We start from the raw sequence: 17,586 nt of genomic DNA, 5'->3' as shown, positions 1-17,586 counted from the left end.
CGCCACGCAGCTGGTGGGCAGGCGCATCCTAAACACACCTCACTTGATGAGCCCGGGCACCCCTGCTAAATCACATAACGTAGCAAACCACTTGGGGTGACCTATGGCAAAGGTATCCAAAGCCCACGAAAATATCAATTTTCTAGGCCTCTTAAGGTAATTTCGACCGTAGGTCCCTCCAACACACCAGAACCGCGCATCGCATATTTTCGAGTATGGCTTCATCACTTACGTCTTTAAGATTCCGACTTTATTTTATGGTATTGTCTCCTCTTAATGTGTCAAAAAACAGTCACTTTCGATTGATTTCGGATCACAGAGTCTTAGAAAGCTTGTAAAACTATGTACACAACAATAGATTAAATGTGTCGGGTTTTTATTATTCCTGTGCTTGTAACAACAAATTACTGTTAAGATTTATTTGTGGAAAACAAACATGCAAAACGAGCAGAAAGAGAAGACTTCGGTAAGTATAAACAAATTACCAGCTATATATAAAAATTAATGTTTCTTTGTTTGTCCACTACAAACTCAAAAACTACTGGACCGATTTTTGGAAGTTTGTTATTAAAAGTGTCAGGAGTGTTTGAAAGGAAGAAGTAGTTGGGGACGCATGGGGAAGACTTAGGCATTATCTCTGCAATGAAATGAGATACGGAGACGAATAAAAGTCGATAAAAAATGTAGTTATTTTAGTAGTACCAATATGGTATACAGTAGTGAATGCTGGAAGTAGGACACGTGCGAGGTAGACGTGGCACGATTAAGTGAAACAAAAACTTATAAAAAGTAAACTTTTCAAATCTTTGAAAAATAGAGATATCTGACGATCGTAAAAGCAACACGCGCTATTGTGTATCTGCACAGATAGACTGAGCCACAGCAAAGCGTGGCGGGGTACAGCTAGTACATAATAAAATAAGTGCGCCCTCAGTAGACATTAATATGATACTAACAATTACTAGTATATAATAATGGTCAACCGCAAAACTTTAGTATTATCATCGCCTACTAAACAGGAAACAACGACTCACGACTCCTTTGCCAGTTATTGTTTTTAGTTAAAGTATCAAGTAATCAACGTCAGGACTGACATTGTCTCGGCATTATAGACAACAATGACGCCATTGTATTCCACTTTAATGCTAATTTCATTATAAAGAATTACATATTACATTAATAACTCAATTAGGAAATGCTTTCTCTTCGTTATTGTAAATAAGAAAAATGGCGTTTGACGCTTATAGGTTAACCTATACCGTGTTATGTTTGAGAATATCAATATTCGCCATAGAAATTATTGTAAGAAATTGTAATTTTTATTAAAGAATAATAATTTATTGGTAGGTAAATATAGCATACCTACCACTATTAACCCAAGTGCAACTGTATCATATACGAGATGTGGCAAATATGATCCACGAGGTTTCACAGTTGGGCAAGTCAGAATTCTTTGGCCAATATTAGACGTTAGACCTTCAATAGAATCTCATTCATTTCGTCAAACTTTAGTTTACTTAAACCAAATATGTACTAGTTAATGTGTACTCGGCATTGTTGGGGGTTATCCTTAGAAGATGGACTTATACTGCCGTGGACTTTTCTGTAGGCCTGTTTAAGATATACAATTCCATATTACACTATTTTGATGTCTCGTAAGGTTTAGTAAGCGTTAGCAATGTAAGCGTATGAATTTTTTTTACGACTTGATTACAACAAAACATCGACTTTTCTCTACTTTATATAAATATAATATACATGCATTATATGCACAAACCTTCGGGAAGAAATTCCCTAAGTGATCTAAAATGATATATTACCGGTTAAACCGATTGAGAAAGTAATTGTGACAATAGATTCTCTGTGGGATACTTTTAAATATGTTTTCCCAAGTTAAATGGTATTGTTTTTTTATTGTTTAATAATGATGGGATTGCTATTTAAAATAATACACTGCACATAAGCAATATACCGCATTACCTAGTAATCTAAAACTTCCGGCAATGAACAAAAAACATTGGCAAAAGCTCTTAAAAGCTATTTCCTCAGCAGTTTTATTAATGACTGACACATTCGTTCTTTGGAACTCCAAAATAACTTCTGCGTTTATTTATTTTAATGTATCTATGTTGTCTTGCCTTTAATATAATGTTGTCTTTCCTGAAATGAGTTTTGAACTCATTGGGAATAATACATTATAACTTATTATTTTGTAATAATAAATAAATAAATATTACTGCTTACTTTATTAATTAATGTTATTTTAGGTTTATTCGTTTGTATATTGATTTACAATTGTTCAAATAAATATAATCTAAGATTAAAATTATAAGTACAATACAAAATAAAGAATACATTACGAGTATTTTACCACCTGCTACCATATAAAACCACATAGAAATAGGAACGCGGGAACTCCGAAGAGCCATTATTTTTGGAGCTTACTAAGATATCCTGCTGAAAATAGGGTCTTTAATAATGTTGCGTATTTCAAGTTCTAATTAACGAGTCCTTCGAACGAACACGCGTCACAAAACGCGAAGCAAGAGCAAAGGTCAAGCAGTAAGCCAACAGCTTAGAAACAAATTATTAATACCCGTAATATTTTCTACGATAAGAATCTCAAAGCAATAACATAATGACGAAGTATTGAACCAAGCAGTTGACACTGTATTTAGCAAAGAGGCCCCAGAAAACACCTTTTAAATATTAATGGCTTGCTCGTGTATAATAAGAGTTACTCAGTAAATAGATTAATTTGCAGCTTACTGGATTGAATTAACATAATTTGGAAGCAAAATGTAAGAGGCGAATTGACTTGTGTATGCAACGAGGTAAAAGGGTCTACAGACAGAAAAAAAAACATATAAATAAACCAACGGTATCATTCGTTCATGTGTGTGAAATAAAGTTTTCATTATAAAAGTATGATACAGAGAAAGCGAAAGTCCTTAAAAAGAAAGACCGAAAACAACTGTTCGCATTATATTTAATTACTTTTTAAGTGTACTGTGATTGTACGGCTAGCGCAATGAGAGTTTAAATGACGTCCAGTTTATGAGAACCCGCGCAGTTAGAAATAATGGCGTGAAAACAGCCTCCGGTCGTGCAATGAAGCTTGCTAATTCGAAGTTCGTAGAAAGACAGAGACTCGTCGTTTGCTCAGCAGTCATAATATAACCTGGTTATACGAATGAGTAGATTATTCTAAAGATGAATAAAAGGTGTGGTAGAGCCTTACCTTAGAGATTAGCTCATCGTGGCTCGCCAGGTGAGCTCGGCAGTGTATACAGGAGTAGGTGCGGTGACAGGGCGGGAGATAGGCCTGAAAAGTCTTCACCATCGTGCCGCCCCCGCCTCCTGCTCCCCCTGCCCCCGTCGCGACCGCTTCAACTGCAACAAGAGACCTCTGGCTGAAACATGTACTTTGTACCAAACTCACATCTTAGAGGTTCAGGACCCAGTTAGTCTCATCAATGAAACAACCTCTATTTTTCGTGTTCTGTTTGCCTGTCTGTTTAAAGGGGGCTCGTCTCAGCTCATTGGAAAATACCCCAGCAAATCCCAACAATCTTTAAATGGAATTGTACAATCACAAACTCAACCAGCTGAGGAAAAGCTTTACGTGGTATTTGTTGATAATAAAAAATCCTATAACATGATATTTAAATATTTGAAAGTACAAGTGAGACCGAACCCTACAATGGTTGGATAAAAACAATTTGAAATCAAACTAAGACACATTTGAAGGGAAGCGTATCAATTTTGAAGAGAGGATGAACGGGGAGATGAATATGATTAGAAGAGTTACATTCCAGGGATGAAATAGGTCGAATGATCAGAAATAAATATAGAAATTATTAGAATGATAAAGTTATACAAAGGCAATGAAGGGCTGTACGAGGAGCAGACAATTGCAGAGAACAAGATTACTAATGAGGACGTTTTGCAATGAGGTAGATAATATCGAGGGTAGAAGATATTATTGAAAATAAAATATTAGTAGGTTGATAAAGAAAAACGAGAAGACATACAATCAAAGAGAAGTGAGAAGGTGGTTTGGGTACAATGGCTCTGAACACAGCACATCAAAATAACTGTTAGGTAGTCCATCAATGAGACATAATATAACATAACATAACATGAGGCAGAAGATATTTAAAAAAAACTTATGTTAACTTATATTAGTGGTTAATAGAAAAATACCAGAGGAAAAGTGAGCCAAGGAAGAGTTGTGGGCTTACAACCCAACGAAAGGACGTGGAGAGAGGGCAGCAGGTACTGGTCCAGTACATTACAACAGTAGGGAAATCCAATAATGAGGCAGATTATATTTTTAAGAAGGTTTAGATTTAGAAATATGGTCAGTATATATGGAAGGAACTGTAATATATTGAATACGATACGAGTCATACCACCAGTGGATGAGGGGAGGGTCGAGAGGGTTGATTGGTTACCTGAGCTGTGGTCACTGCAAGAATGCGATCTGGTCATGGTGGGATAGTTACCTACGGCGGCAGGCGAGGAGTTCCTTGGCCGGCGCCGGCCGCGCGCCAGGCCGTACAGGCAGCAGGCCGCCGCGCCGCCCGCCTGCCACATGCGCCGCGCACCGCCCGCCGCCGCCGCGAGCCGCCGCGCGCACCATCCGCCCGCCGCGCCCCGAACGCCCGCGCCCGCACTGCCCACCGAAACAATCCTGCAACAGACAGACAACATCAACAACGGAACATTACTAATCATTCTCACCAAGTACTAATCCGAAAACTTAACGCCCTGGGAATCAGAGCAAATATGTTAAACTCGTCAAAAACCTACTTAATCGATAGAACCTTGTTCATAAAAATAAAATCTCCCACATTTAAACTATTTTCCGCCACTAGTGGCGTACCGCAAGGAAGTCATATTGGGCCAGTTTTGTTTCTTTAACAACAAAACAATTAAATAGATTTTTATCAATAACGTTTGATTAAGTAAATATTTGACAAAATGTCTTCTTTCATATAATAATAATAATGATTTGTATAGCGCCGTTTTTGTGCAAAATTACCTCAAGAGCACATATGTTTTTTTCTGTTTCCTGTATTTTGTTCATTGTTCAACGATTGTGCATTTTTATTATTATTTTATTGTAATTCATCAATTGTATGTAAAAAAATATATATACCTACAATACTGTATGTAAAAGCTCTCTATAATTTTTAAATTAAATTTAGAATTAAGACTTTATTTAAAAGAAAAAATGCTATCATTTTGACATTGTTCATTAGACCCCAGGACCAATATCAATATGGCAGACAATATCAGCACACCGAAGAGGGATAGCAATCTTAGAACAAACAGTCAACACAGCAAGGTGTTAGACCCCTGTCCTGGCAGGAAGGGTCAAATGGCAACAAGCCTGCGATACACAGACAACAACGGAACATTAACACATCTGTTCGTTAGACCCTTGCATCGGTAAAAATAGTCAAGTAGAAAAAATCTCACAATACATGAAGACCCCTGTACTGTAGAACACAGTAAAATGGGTAAATTCATGCAACAGAAATACAAACAACATCAGCGGACATGATACACGAGAACCCTGCCCTAGTAGAAACAGTTAAGTCGTAACAATCTTACAACAGATGTACTACAACTCCGGTACAGTAAGTAACAATAAAGATGGTAAATTTATTCAACAGGCAGATAGAAAATATCAGCGGACATGATACATGAGAACCCGGCACTGGTAGAACAAACAAATGATAACAATCCTGCAAAATACAGCCGACAACTGGTCATCAGAATGCTTATACCGGTAAAATCGATGCCAACATTCCTTCAAATCTGATAAACTGGGAGACCGGACATCACATCTCTATATAGATGACAACAGACAAATAACACCGCTAAAAGTTTGCTTCTTCTAGCCATCAGTTGGAGTTTTTGACATAGTTGTTAGTAGTGGTGATATCGTTTATGTCAATTTTGTTGTTGCAAAACTCTTATTTGACAGGATATTTTTTTTTTTTTAACTTTATTTATTTTCATTTCTTTACATATATTATACATAATAATAGACAGTAAATAATAACATAATATATATTACCAAAATTGTATACACAAGAAATGAAAACCCACTAAGGCACTACCTGAGTGTGGGTAATATAAAACCATTACTATATTTCAAGTACCTAAGTATAATATATATATAAGTAGAAAAAGTTTTTTTTTTGTTTATAGTTATTATAAAAGTAAAGAGAAAACATTATGTACAATAGTTTATAAAGTTTCAGCAAGTGAGTTGTAGAAAGGATCAATAAATTTATATAAAAAGCGTTTCAATATCTGCGCCATTCAGCCATAATTTTACCTCCTTAACATATTCTATTGTTTTATTTATCATTTGAGTTTGTAGTGGTAGAAGATTAAATGTGCGAGGACCGACGAAACTGCTATGTGTCTGCATTAATTTAGTATTTGTTTGGGGGGTGTAAAATATATTATTTGTTCTTTTGCTCATTCTGTTTTCATTTATTTTGAAATTATTTTTGTTTTTAAATAAATATTTCATTGTTTGTAATATAAATAATTTACGAATGCTAAATAATTTAGATTCTTTGTATAATAGGTTGGTCGAGAATGTTTTATTTTTGTTATATATGACTTTGATTATGTGTTTTTGAATTATTTGTAGGGGCTTAATAAATGTATCAGGTGCACCACCCCATCCTATTATGCCATAAGTGATTGCAGATTGCACCAGGGAGAAGTAGATCATTTTCAATTTTTCAGTGTTTAAAATTTCCTTGCGTCTATAAAATATGTAGGTAAGATATCTTAGTTAAGAAGTGGTTTGATTAATATGTGATTTCCAATTTAGATTATATCAATCATAAACTAATGCCTGCTCTACACTCTCGGCGGGACTAACTTTGGTGAAAATAGAGTCCGACTTCGCCTGTTCTTCGTTCTCGGTGTGGTGAGAGTACCTACGCTTCTATATCTAGTGGGTAATGGGCTAACACAGTCACAACACAATTAGTAATAATCCAAGCAATAACTGTGCGATACAACAGTGTGCTGGCACCACTAGACCAGATTCGCCCTGAAATGGGCATCTCTGTGGCGCCAGGTCGAAGATATCCATAGCAGGGTATAAACAGATCAAAAATTTAAAAAAAAAAGAAAATTATACTAAAGTAGCGCAGACCCACGAACAATCACGAAATTATTGCAGAATTTGTGAAGCTGACAGTATTTATAAAATGATTGCTTTAGGATCCATACCGTTACAAAACAAATATTGACAATTTTCTTCAAAACATAATTATATTTTTTTTATTGACAAATCAGAGAGACGATCATAAATGAACGCCTTTATTAAGGATGTGTTGTATCAGAGAATTTGAACAATTCATCAAATTTAGAAGTCGATTTTCAAGTTCTGTGGAGGTTCTATTCAAGTTCTGTTATTATTTCAGTTTTTTGAAACAACTGACCAATAAAGATATAATAACAGAACTTGAATAGAACCTCCACAGAACTTTGTAATTTGATGAATTGTTCAAATTCTATGAAACAACTTTTTCCTAAACCTAGTTAGTTACCTAATAAATAAAACTTTCTTAAAAATGGAAAAAACACAGACCTTAGAAAAATCACAAAATCTATGTGAAGATTAGCCCTAAGAAATTAAAAAGAAATACATATTGCAAATATAAAATAGACAGATAAATTAATTTTCTTATACAAAAAATACTATACTATAGGTAGGCACTTGTCTGAATTCTTCACAAAATCAGTTCAAATTTTGAAAATAACACTTAAATTCAAAACAAATTTGAGATAGTTAAACCAGATTTCACGGTGAACCAACGCACACAGGTAACTGAAATCAGCATGACTGATAATATGTTCGAAGTTCTCATCATAACATTCAGTAGTATTGCTTACAAAGCCCACCCCTATCGCATTCATCGAATTGTGCAATTCAATGGAAAGCAGTGACACATAATTACCGAAGTTAGTTCAGCTCCAGTCCGTTGTATGTTGGATGGATTACTACCAACAGTACGTACTACCAGCAGAGTGAGCATTATTGCAGTATTGTTTAAACGTAGCTTTTGTACTCAACCATTCAACAGATGCATCTGGCAGTAACTGGATCATCAGACCTTCAGGTAGGCGACACATTACGCTATACGCATCATGGCTTAGGTTATTTCAGCATATCGCTCGCCATACACTACCAATGGGAATGTATGGCGAGCGATATGCTGAAATAGGCCAATCCACGAAAATATAGCGTCGTCTGTCACAGGCTTCAAGAATACTACATTATTTTATAACTAACGGTTTTCTTCAATCTATTTGGGAATTTACAATTTTGTGTGTTATTTGGCAACATGTTGAATATTTTGGGCACGTTATATTCTAGCGTTCGCTGTCCTATGTGTATGATAATATTTATTGTTCGATAACTGAGACGTAATATTTAGTACCTACCGAAGTATTTAATTGGTAGTTGTCTTTAAAAAAATCATATTTGAATATATTCATATGTTTATGCTATTTCTCGGATTAATACAATAATGTCATGATCAAGTAGTTATTATGTTATTGCAACCTACTTGCAGAGGCGGCCCGTGACTGTAATTACCAGCAGTGCATTTCACTTTTAAAATGTACCTAGTCTGTAATTTAGGTGGAGCAAATTAATGAATGGGAACACCTACTGCAATTCATTCTATCTTCTAAGTTATATTTGTAAAATAACTGATTAAATAATACAAAAATACAAAATTATCTCGAAAATAAAGGACACTCAATTCATCGTTGAAAATATAGCGAAACCGTTTGATTTCACCGCGAACGAGTTCCAATGTGTTAATGTTGTTGCGTTAACATTGAACATTAGTATTTCTAAGCGAATCCATTCCAAACGCATTGGATTACGCATGATCAAAGTGATGCAAAATTCACTCGCCGTCAAAGCACTTCGATAATGCACGGATGGGTTATGTATCTGCACTGCTCTAACACGTAATTTGACGTCAAGAGTGTAATCTGTCTCGCTCATGTCACCGTTTCGGCTACTTCGGGCTGTCTCGATACCGCCCGATGCTGTTTTAGTAGTATGGTAAAAGTTGGTTCTGTGCATATCTGGGTATGCACGACCGCTTGCTCTTGTGCGGGATTTTTTTACTAGAAGATAGCTCAAATAATGACCCGACGGGAATTACGAATTTCTTACATCGATCACTGGGGCACAGATGTCTTTGTAATTTGTTATGTGGAGATTGAAGACAAGCAGTGCAATGCACAAATGCACGTACCAAGGAACCGCCTCTGCCTACTTGTTATTATAAAATAAAGAAATTTGATGGTGGAAAGTTATGTAACTTTAATTTTTTCTTTGTTCACAGGTGAGACACATCTTCAAAATGATATAAAAGACTGTCACTTCTGTCAGGTATCTATCTTAAAACAGTTTTGTTGTTCCATTTTAGTAACGTAGGTACCTATGTCGTGGGAAATATGCATGACATTATCATTATTTATCAAATTTACCATAAAAGTGCACTACATACACTGCAAATTGGACGAAATATTTTTTTTTTAATTCGGTATGGATCACAACAATTATAGATATTTTCCGTTGAGTGAATAAAAACTCGAGTAAATATATTAAAAAAAACAATTATTAATTTGTGTTTCAACAGGCTTAATTACTAAAAGGACCGACCGACAATTTTGGTGAAAGCAAGCGGATTAATACTAAAATTCAACTTATCAAAAGGTAAAAATCGGTAATCTCTCCATAATAAAGATAATATCATTACATTACCAGTCTACATTATTTATGTATTTACACATACTCGTACGCTCTCTCGGTAAACCCTCTAATTTTCCCCCCACCCCCTCCCCTTCAACCGACCCCCACCCACTGCCTATTATATCTACATATCTGCTATCGCTTTACTCTATCACCTGATAATATAAACATTTATTGATTTTTGCTTCGGCATAGTTGGCAAACAAACTTGCACACACGGTTATATTGAGAAGGACACTAATAATGAATATTTATAATGTACATTTTAACCGTAATTTATTTTTCTTATTATGTTTAGTTTTAATGCTCTGAAGAAGGCACGCATGTGCCCGAAACTAGTTGATTTTAAAAACATCTGCTTTATTATTGCTTTCAAAGGGCTGGCGTCAAGTTAGCATGTCAGTGCTGACCCTGTACAAATCGTAAGTGTGCGCGCACCTTCGCAACCCTTCCCTCTGTGCTGAAACGGACGGTCTATTTGATAGATTCCCCCATCTTGACAAACGGATTACAATCTTTGAAGCACAAGCGTCAGGTGGGAATGTTCCACCGGTGTTTCAATTAGCGTCTAAGATTTCTTCGGCATCGGTGCATAGTTGAGTAACACGCCAATTACGCACCCAACATTTGAACAAGGTCGAAATTTGTGTCACATGAGAACGGTACGTGTCTACAACTGGTTATGAGTTCAACAGCTCGGCTGTGGAACGATTTGCCGGCCTCTGTGTTTCCTCCCTGTCCTAAAATGGGTCTATTCAAGACCCTGTTCAGTCTTTCCTCTCCTCAAAAAGACCCAGCATCCCCAAAAATTTCATAGGTCCTGATGGAAACTATTGTCCTCAGGGCCTCCTGTGTGGAGGTAGAGTTTTAATATAAAGAAAGGGTCCATGTCAGTTTTAAATTTCACTTTTTTTTAATCTGCACTTTTGATCAAATTTTAATTTAAAGAAACTCGTTTTTGTAGTGTAACATTGGCCCCCAATAAAAATTATAATTGAGGGAAATCTCGTTAAAAATAACATCTAATTCGCCAATTAACCGAGCTCTTCATACTCTAATAATATTTGTCTTAACTCTAACATTGACATTTTTTCGGATTCACTACCCAAATTCAAACGTGGCATCATGTCAATAATTTAAACTGTTAAAGTGCATACAAACAGGCACACACACGCACACAAACACTACCACATACATTACACACGTCACCTGGTAATTAATGAATAAACATACCTCTTAGCAGACATTACAAGGAAACATATCATAGGTACCCAACACGAAGTATCTTATTCCTGTATATTGTTTCATCTCTGTAAATCATGTACTGTTCGTTTCTATAATGTAAAATAAAATAAAATAAAAATATATATCGATAAACTAACATTGGCGCATATAGAAGCAAGCAACAGCCATGTTGTTTATATGTACAAATTTTAATGTTTCTCCGTTAAATACGTACTTATTTTTTAAATATGTAGGTGTGAGAAATAATTTTTTATAAGCCGTACAAAATTGAAAAAATATACACAAATGAATTCGGTTGGCATGCACACTAACTTCTGAATAATTTATTTTATTGCCAATTCCCAAATGCGAAACTACAAAATATATCTTTCTTGTGTTAGCGGATTTGGGTTTTTCCTTTCGGTACTAAAAGCGAAATCAACACGAATGGGTCAAGAACACGTATTATTTCAGATTACCATTATATTGTATTTCAGTACTTGCTTGCTTTATTGCGTGCGCGATCGCTCAGTTAACCTACACGAGAAATATACCAAATGCATGATAATAATATAGTTGCATGTTCGATGGAACCAATTGAAGGGAATATTCGATCTTATAGAATCAAACCTTGACCGGTGGAATGAGTCATAAAAGTATTAAGGCTTAAGGGTAAACGGAACGTACATTATAATCTACGCGTTCATAGATGGCGTTAATTTAATTATTTTATTAAAATATGCTTTTTGTAAGTTATACTTTAAAATATTAAAACGAGTTACGAAACGAGCATATTGTATCGGATGAAAGAAGGCTGAATGCTGCAGAAACGAGATCCCAGAGGCGTACGTATGGTAAAACCATGTATGGTAAAACCATGTATGGTGTGAGAAATGTGGAGATCCGCAAAGAATGCAAGTCTGATGTAAGCGCAATGAGTAAGATTAAGAAAGGGACGCTTATATGGTTTGGGCATGTAGAGCAAATGAGCGAAGAAAGGAGTGTAAGGAGAATATATGACGCAAATAGGCAGTCAACTCTTAGATCAGCGACATCATCTGCAATTGGAAGGTTGAAAGAGCCTAAGCGAAATCCGAACACTAAGTTTGGTGATCGTGCATTCGGTGTATCCGGCCCTAAGGCTTGGAATAAACTTCCTATAGAATTGAGATGTATAACCAGCCCAACAGAATTTAGATCCAAACTAAAAACTCACTTTTTCAGACACTCATTTCCATAAATCCGTCATTCTATCCAAATATTTTTTTTTTCATTTTTTTATATTGTAATTGTTACATTATCTAGCGATTCCGTTCATTCAATTTTGCTATTGACTTGTCTACCAATGGACAATATCAGCGGGAACATAACAAGTCAATCGATTTAATTGTTGGCAGATGAATTATCTAAATGCGTTTGATTGACGATTGATTTTATTCATTAATTTCATTCATTTAACATATATATCCAGCTAAAAATAAAAACACCCTAATATAATAGAACTTCCTTCTTTTTCTGGCGTTACTAAGATTAGATTATTGATATTAATTTTAGTTGTAAGTTGCTAAATATGTAAATACTCGTATATATGTCATTAAGATAGTAGTTATAGGCCTTAGTCGTAAGTCTCTAGATATAAGTCTTAGAGATAAGTTAGTAGTTCTAGTATTAACTATTTAAGAAATATATTTGTACAGCGCCCTTAGGTGATTTCTCACGAAAACGGCGCTTTACAAATTAGCCAAATATTATTATTATTAAATGTGAATGGTAGCAGAAGTCGGGGACGCCCGAGGCAGACATGATACGATAGAGTGAATCAGACACTTGAGTAGAGCCAAGAGTCAGAACAATAGAATAGAATGTTTGAGACGATGTATGAATGTGAATGAGGCAAGTAGTGTGTGTCAAGACCGAATTGTTTGGCGGTCCGTCCTCTGCCTATCTCTGCAGAAACGGCGGGATGGTTCGTTAGTTAGTTAGTTAGTTGTATCGGTGTTTTAATCTAACATTGTATTTATATGCCTTTTTTGAAAGAATTGAGTTTATGTCCGGACAAAACTATTTATTCATATTCTTTTTGCGTTTGTACCGGTGCATACAAATAATTAGTCTTAATATTTTAAAGCATAACTTGTCAAAATTGTATTTTCTTAAAAAGAATTAATTAAATTAACGCCATCTACGAACGCGTAGATTATAACGTATTTTGCTTTTATCGCTGACCGTCGCGGTTCAAATTAATTTGTATGTTCCATCTGCATGGATTACTCGCTAAGCGCCGATCTGTCAAAGTGACGTGCTCGTAGTTTTTTTGCGGGAATATCGGCATCAATAACATGGGAGTCAAAATCTTACCAAAAATTTAATATAGGAAAAATTATCGTTTTATACATTCTGCGTTATTGCAATTGGTTCTGAAAAATTGGAAATGAGTTAGCTTCGCATCGCTTGGTCCTAGGCATCCGATAACGATAAATTGTGACTTAAATTGAGCGTTCACTCAGTTTTGACTGTCGTAAGCGCCCATCAGGCAACGGGGTGCAGAACAACTGAGCCACAAAGTAAGCCTTTTCGCGACCGGGAGATTTATCAATCTTCGTCTATATAAATGGTGACATTTATGACAAATAAAATCACACGTTAAGAATTGGTACGAGTCAGTTATTACGACTCGTAACAATGAAGCGCTTTCATTGTACCGATTTTAAGGCGATTTTTGCTTCAACTTCAATTTATTTTTAAATGCAAAAGATACACACGTCTGGTTAGGTACGTCGACTGCCGCATATATTATAAGAAATAAACTGGTTAGGAACGACGACTACCGGAGATATTATATTAATAAGCTGGCAAGCAACGACGACTACCGCATATATTATAACAAACTGGTGACACGTGTCGTAGTGATGACTACCGTATATATTATAACAAACAAACTAGATAGAGACGACGACTACCACGTATTTTATTTCAAATAAACTGGTTAGAGACGATGATTACTGCATATATTATAAAAAATAAAGTGGTTAGACACGACGACTACCGCATATTTTATAACAATTAAACTGATTAGAGACGACGATTACGGAAAATATTTTAACAAATAAACTGATTAGTCATGACGACTACTGCACAGGCTCCCAGACTCCAAATAAATTGATTATCTGTTAAGGCGATGCACTACGTCGTGTAATATTTTAAATCGAGCCGCTATCAATAACAACCCTTACGTAGATGGCGATAAGGTTTAAATTCCCGCTTAACACCATCCGCCTGTTTTGATTTATGCAAGAAAAAAACATGGCCAAAAAGATTTTTATTTTATTTTGTGGATGTTCAGGCATAAATATTTAATTTTTTTCCGATCATTTTATAAATAACTTAATTTGCCACATTATACAATAAAATCATAACCGAAAATGGGTTCGTAAGTAGGAGATTTTGAATCTTTAAAGCAGTTTTCATAGGCCTATACATTATTTTTTTCTGGGCTTATAAAAAGACTTCTTATAAAAAGAATTCTACTCGCAGTATTTAATTAAAGCATCTGAAACATTTCTAGGCGACCAAATTTTCAAACCAAAAACACATGATTTTGCATTACTACGTATGGCATCGCCTTTAAGAATAAATTTCCATGACGGAAAAATTTGAATCACATTTCTTACAAAGTAACGAAAATGTAGGTTTTAAAAAAAAAATTATTTATCAATGTTTTTTACATAAATTTTTCGACATCTGTCTCACTAGGGTACACCTGTGTCGAGACAGACGTATCCAGGTACTTAAAGATTACTTACAAAGGGGCTATTATAAAATTATTGAATCTATTATTTTATTTTGTATGTGAATTGTTGTTACTGTTTACGTTTAATTTGGTTTACATATGTTTGTGATAGTGGGACGCCCAATACTTGTTATCCATTTCTTTATTTCATGTTTGAATTTGGTCATTGACTCTGTTCGTCTAATAGTGGCTGGTATTGTATAGTTAGCAAGCTATGTATTTTAAATGTCTTTGCCCAAAGGTGGTTTTAGCAAAAGGAGTTCTTTGTTTTTGGCTCGGGTATCGTGTATCGTTTGAGTTGGTTTGTATAGTGTTTTGCTGTTTTGGTGTAAATTAATCGAGATGGATCTTGCAAAGAACTGTTTTATGTCCATAACGTTGATAGTATTGAAGATAATATCAGTGCTGGTAGAAAGAGGAAGTTTGAGAATTATTTTTATGATTAATTTTTGTGCTTTAATAATGGGGTCGAGGGCACTAGAAGAAGTATTACCCCAAGTTAATTCTACCGTATTCTATGTGTGATTGGCATAGTGAGAAATACACTGATTTTAAAAGTCTGTAGTTTTTAGTTTTAGGTTATTTCAGGCACACCAGACGCACCCCTAACACACATGTGTAATACTCGTATGTGCATCGGTTTTTAGTAGTGTAGTATTCACGAGCATGACTCGGCCTCCGACGTTATGTTCACCCGTGAATACTAGACTTTATCTCTTCAGTGGATATGGAGATAATATCAACTATTTCGCTTACTATCCGTCTAAAAGCAAGCTCGAGAAGTACATCTGTCCTTCTGGCGATGACTCAACGCAATGAAAAGATTAAATCTACTATAAAATCATCTAATTATATGCGAAAGTTATAAAACCTGTTTTTATGATCCTTCAAACGGCATAACGGGCCGATAAAATCAAGTATCAATTTCATCCAATTCACAGGACACGATATTAGCAGTGGGAATCAATTATTATCAACTTCGTGAAGTATTAATTCGGAAATTATCGATAATTCGACATTTTATAACAATTAATCTATTTTATTTAAAATATATATCTCAAAGGGAGTCGTAGAGGGAACTATCTCCCGATAGCTGAAAGAGGTTGTATTTTCATTCAATCATTCTTAAATGTACATCAGAAAAATAAACATTCGACAGACGGACCCCTTCTACGTAAATTATCGTAACCATTTGGTATAATACATCAACGATCGTAACCCACAAAATGGTCATTTAGAGTTTTTCGTGTATTTAGTTTGGATATAAAACAAGACAATTTCATTTACCGTAACCGGGCGGTTTGTATTATAAGATATGTGTCTTATTTTTTTGTCCTAAAAAACCGTTAGGATTATTGACACAGTATCATTAAAAATACACTTTAAACTGCTCTCCTCAACAATCGAGATTTTTAAGATATGATAGTTAACGTAGGAGGGGTCGAAATCCAAGAAAAAATACATTTTTATAATTTATTTATTTTTATGTTTATATTCAATGTCCAAAGCAGGAAAATGTTTAGATAATAAAATACTCTTACTGACAGTGTGGGACGATGTAACATAAATATTGGGTACAGATTTCAGGAATTCGGGTACTACTAACAACTACCACAAACTTATGGAAGTGGATTTGCCAAATAAATTTACAGTGGTTGAGTGAGCTTTTCGCGGAAACCGAAATAAAATTCCGCGAAAGTGATTTTCAAACCCTGGAATTTACCGAACAAATTTTGTGCATTTACAAAGATTGTGGTGAAATGGAGTCATCTCAAATTTACATAATTGCTTCTTGTTATTATTTTTGACAGCTAAAACATCATATCAAAGCTTTATGGCGAACGACGAAAATGAAATGAAAATATTTGCAGACAGTAAAGCTGTCCAAATTTCATGACTTCCACTTGAGTTCGTAGTTCTAGAGATATTGCTGTATGGCAAAGGAATTTTCATATTTACGTATTTTAAAAATTAAAAAGTACATAGTACATTTTTTTCTAATACATATTTTATATAAGATTGTTTGTGTGCATCGTTTAAAGTGCTAAAGCAAAGGAAAAATTTCAATTACCAAAATGTATAAAACATTTACAAAAAAAAAACTGTAAATTCGAATCGATATTGCATTAGAAAATATTGATGAGGATGTTTTCAAGTGTACCACAGGTTGGTACTACAGGAAAAAAAGGTTGAACGATTTTGTTCTAGGAAGGGTGTAGTTTAAACCACTGAAAAACCGACATAAACAATCCGCCAACGCACAGTGGGAGAAAGTCTGATTCTGGGAACCAACTATTCGTGACAAATTCTGAAAAACGCAACTAATATATTTATTGGATAACTGATAAGCAAATTTTAATTCAAATAAAAGCTATTAGTGCCCGGAGTAATTAGGGAGGACTAGTCAAACATAGGTATGTCGTTACTACGAGTTTGGTAACGTTTTCAGTCGTAATTCTTCATACATCTTAAAAAGGATTTTATTTAATGATTTTGTGAAATATATTTTTTTCTTGTGTGTGAATATTAAAGTTCAGGGTACATACTAATATTATTGAGATGTTCTTATTTGCCTGTTCCCCGGAATATTTTTTTAAATGCGTAGGATTTTTCATACATACGTCTAATTTATTTTAACTGCACTAACAACTTGCATAATATAATAATAATATATTGCACAATCATTTTTACAGGAATCAGACATCTCAGCAAAGTGAAGAGAAATGTACGACTAAGATCTCTACTGCAGCAT

At 34.9% G+C, this 17,586-nt stretch overlaps 1 protein-coding gene across 4 annotated transcripts in view; it reads right to left on the bottom strand.

Annotated features, from left to right (window-relative positions):
* Ypel (Yippee-like) overlaps positions 1 to 17,586 on the bottom strand; it is a 349,849-nt gene that overhangs the window by 85,902 nt on the left and 246,361 nt on the right. For 3 of the 4 annotated variants that reach the window (XM_089636519.1, XM_089636521.1, XM_089636520.1), the window contains exons 2-3: positions 4,458 to 4,696; positions 3,242 to 3,393 (exon numbers count right to left, since the gene is read on the bottom strand). In XM_089636519.1, the coding sequence (XP_089492645.1) occupies positions 3,242 to 3,393; positions 4,458 to 4,599 (294 nt within the window). In that variant the 5' untranslated portion in view covers positions 4,600 to 4,696. The remainder of the gene's footprint in view (positions 1 to 3,241; positions 3,394 to 4,457; positions 4,697 to 17,586) is intronic. The other variant, XM_089636522.1, reaches the window with a different exon arrangement.

The sequence above is a fragment of the Hesperophylax consimilis genome, chromosome 10, assembly GCF_061612785.1.
Source record: "Hesperophylax consimilis isolate HC1 chromosome 10, BYU_Hcon_1.0, whole genome shotgun sequence".
Taxonomy (NCBI): domain Eukaryota; kingdom Metazoa; phylum Arthropoda; class Insecta; order Trichoptera; family Limnephilidae; genus Hesperophylax; species Hesperophylax consimilis.
This window is presented reverse-complemented; position numbering and strand designations above follow the sequence as displayed.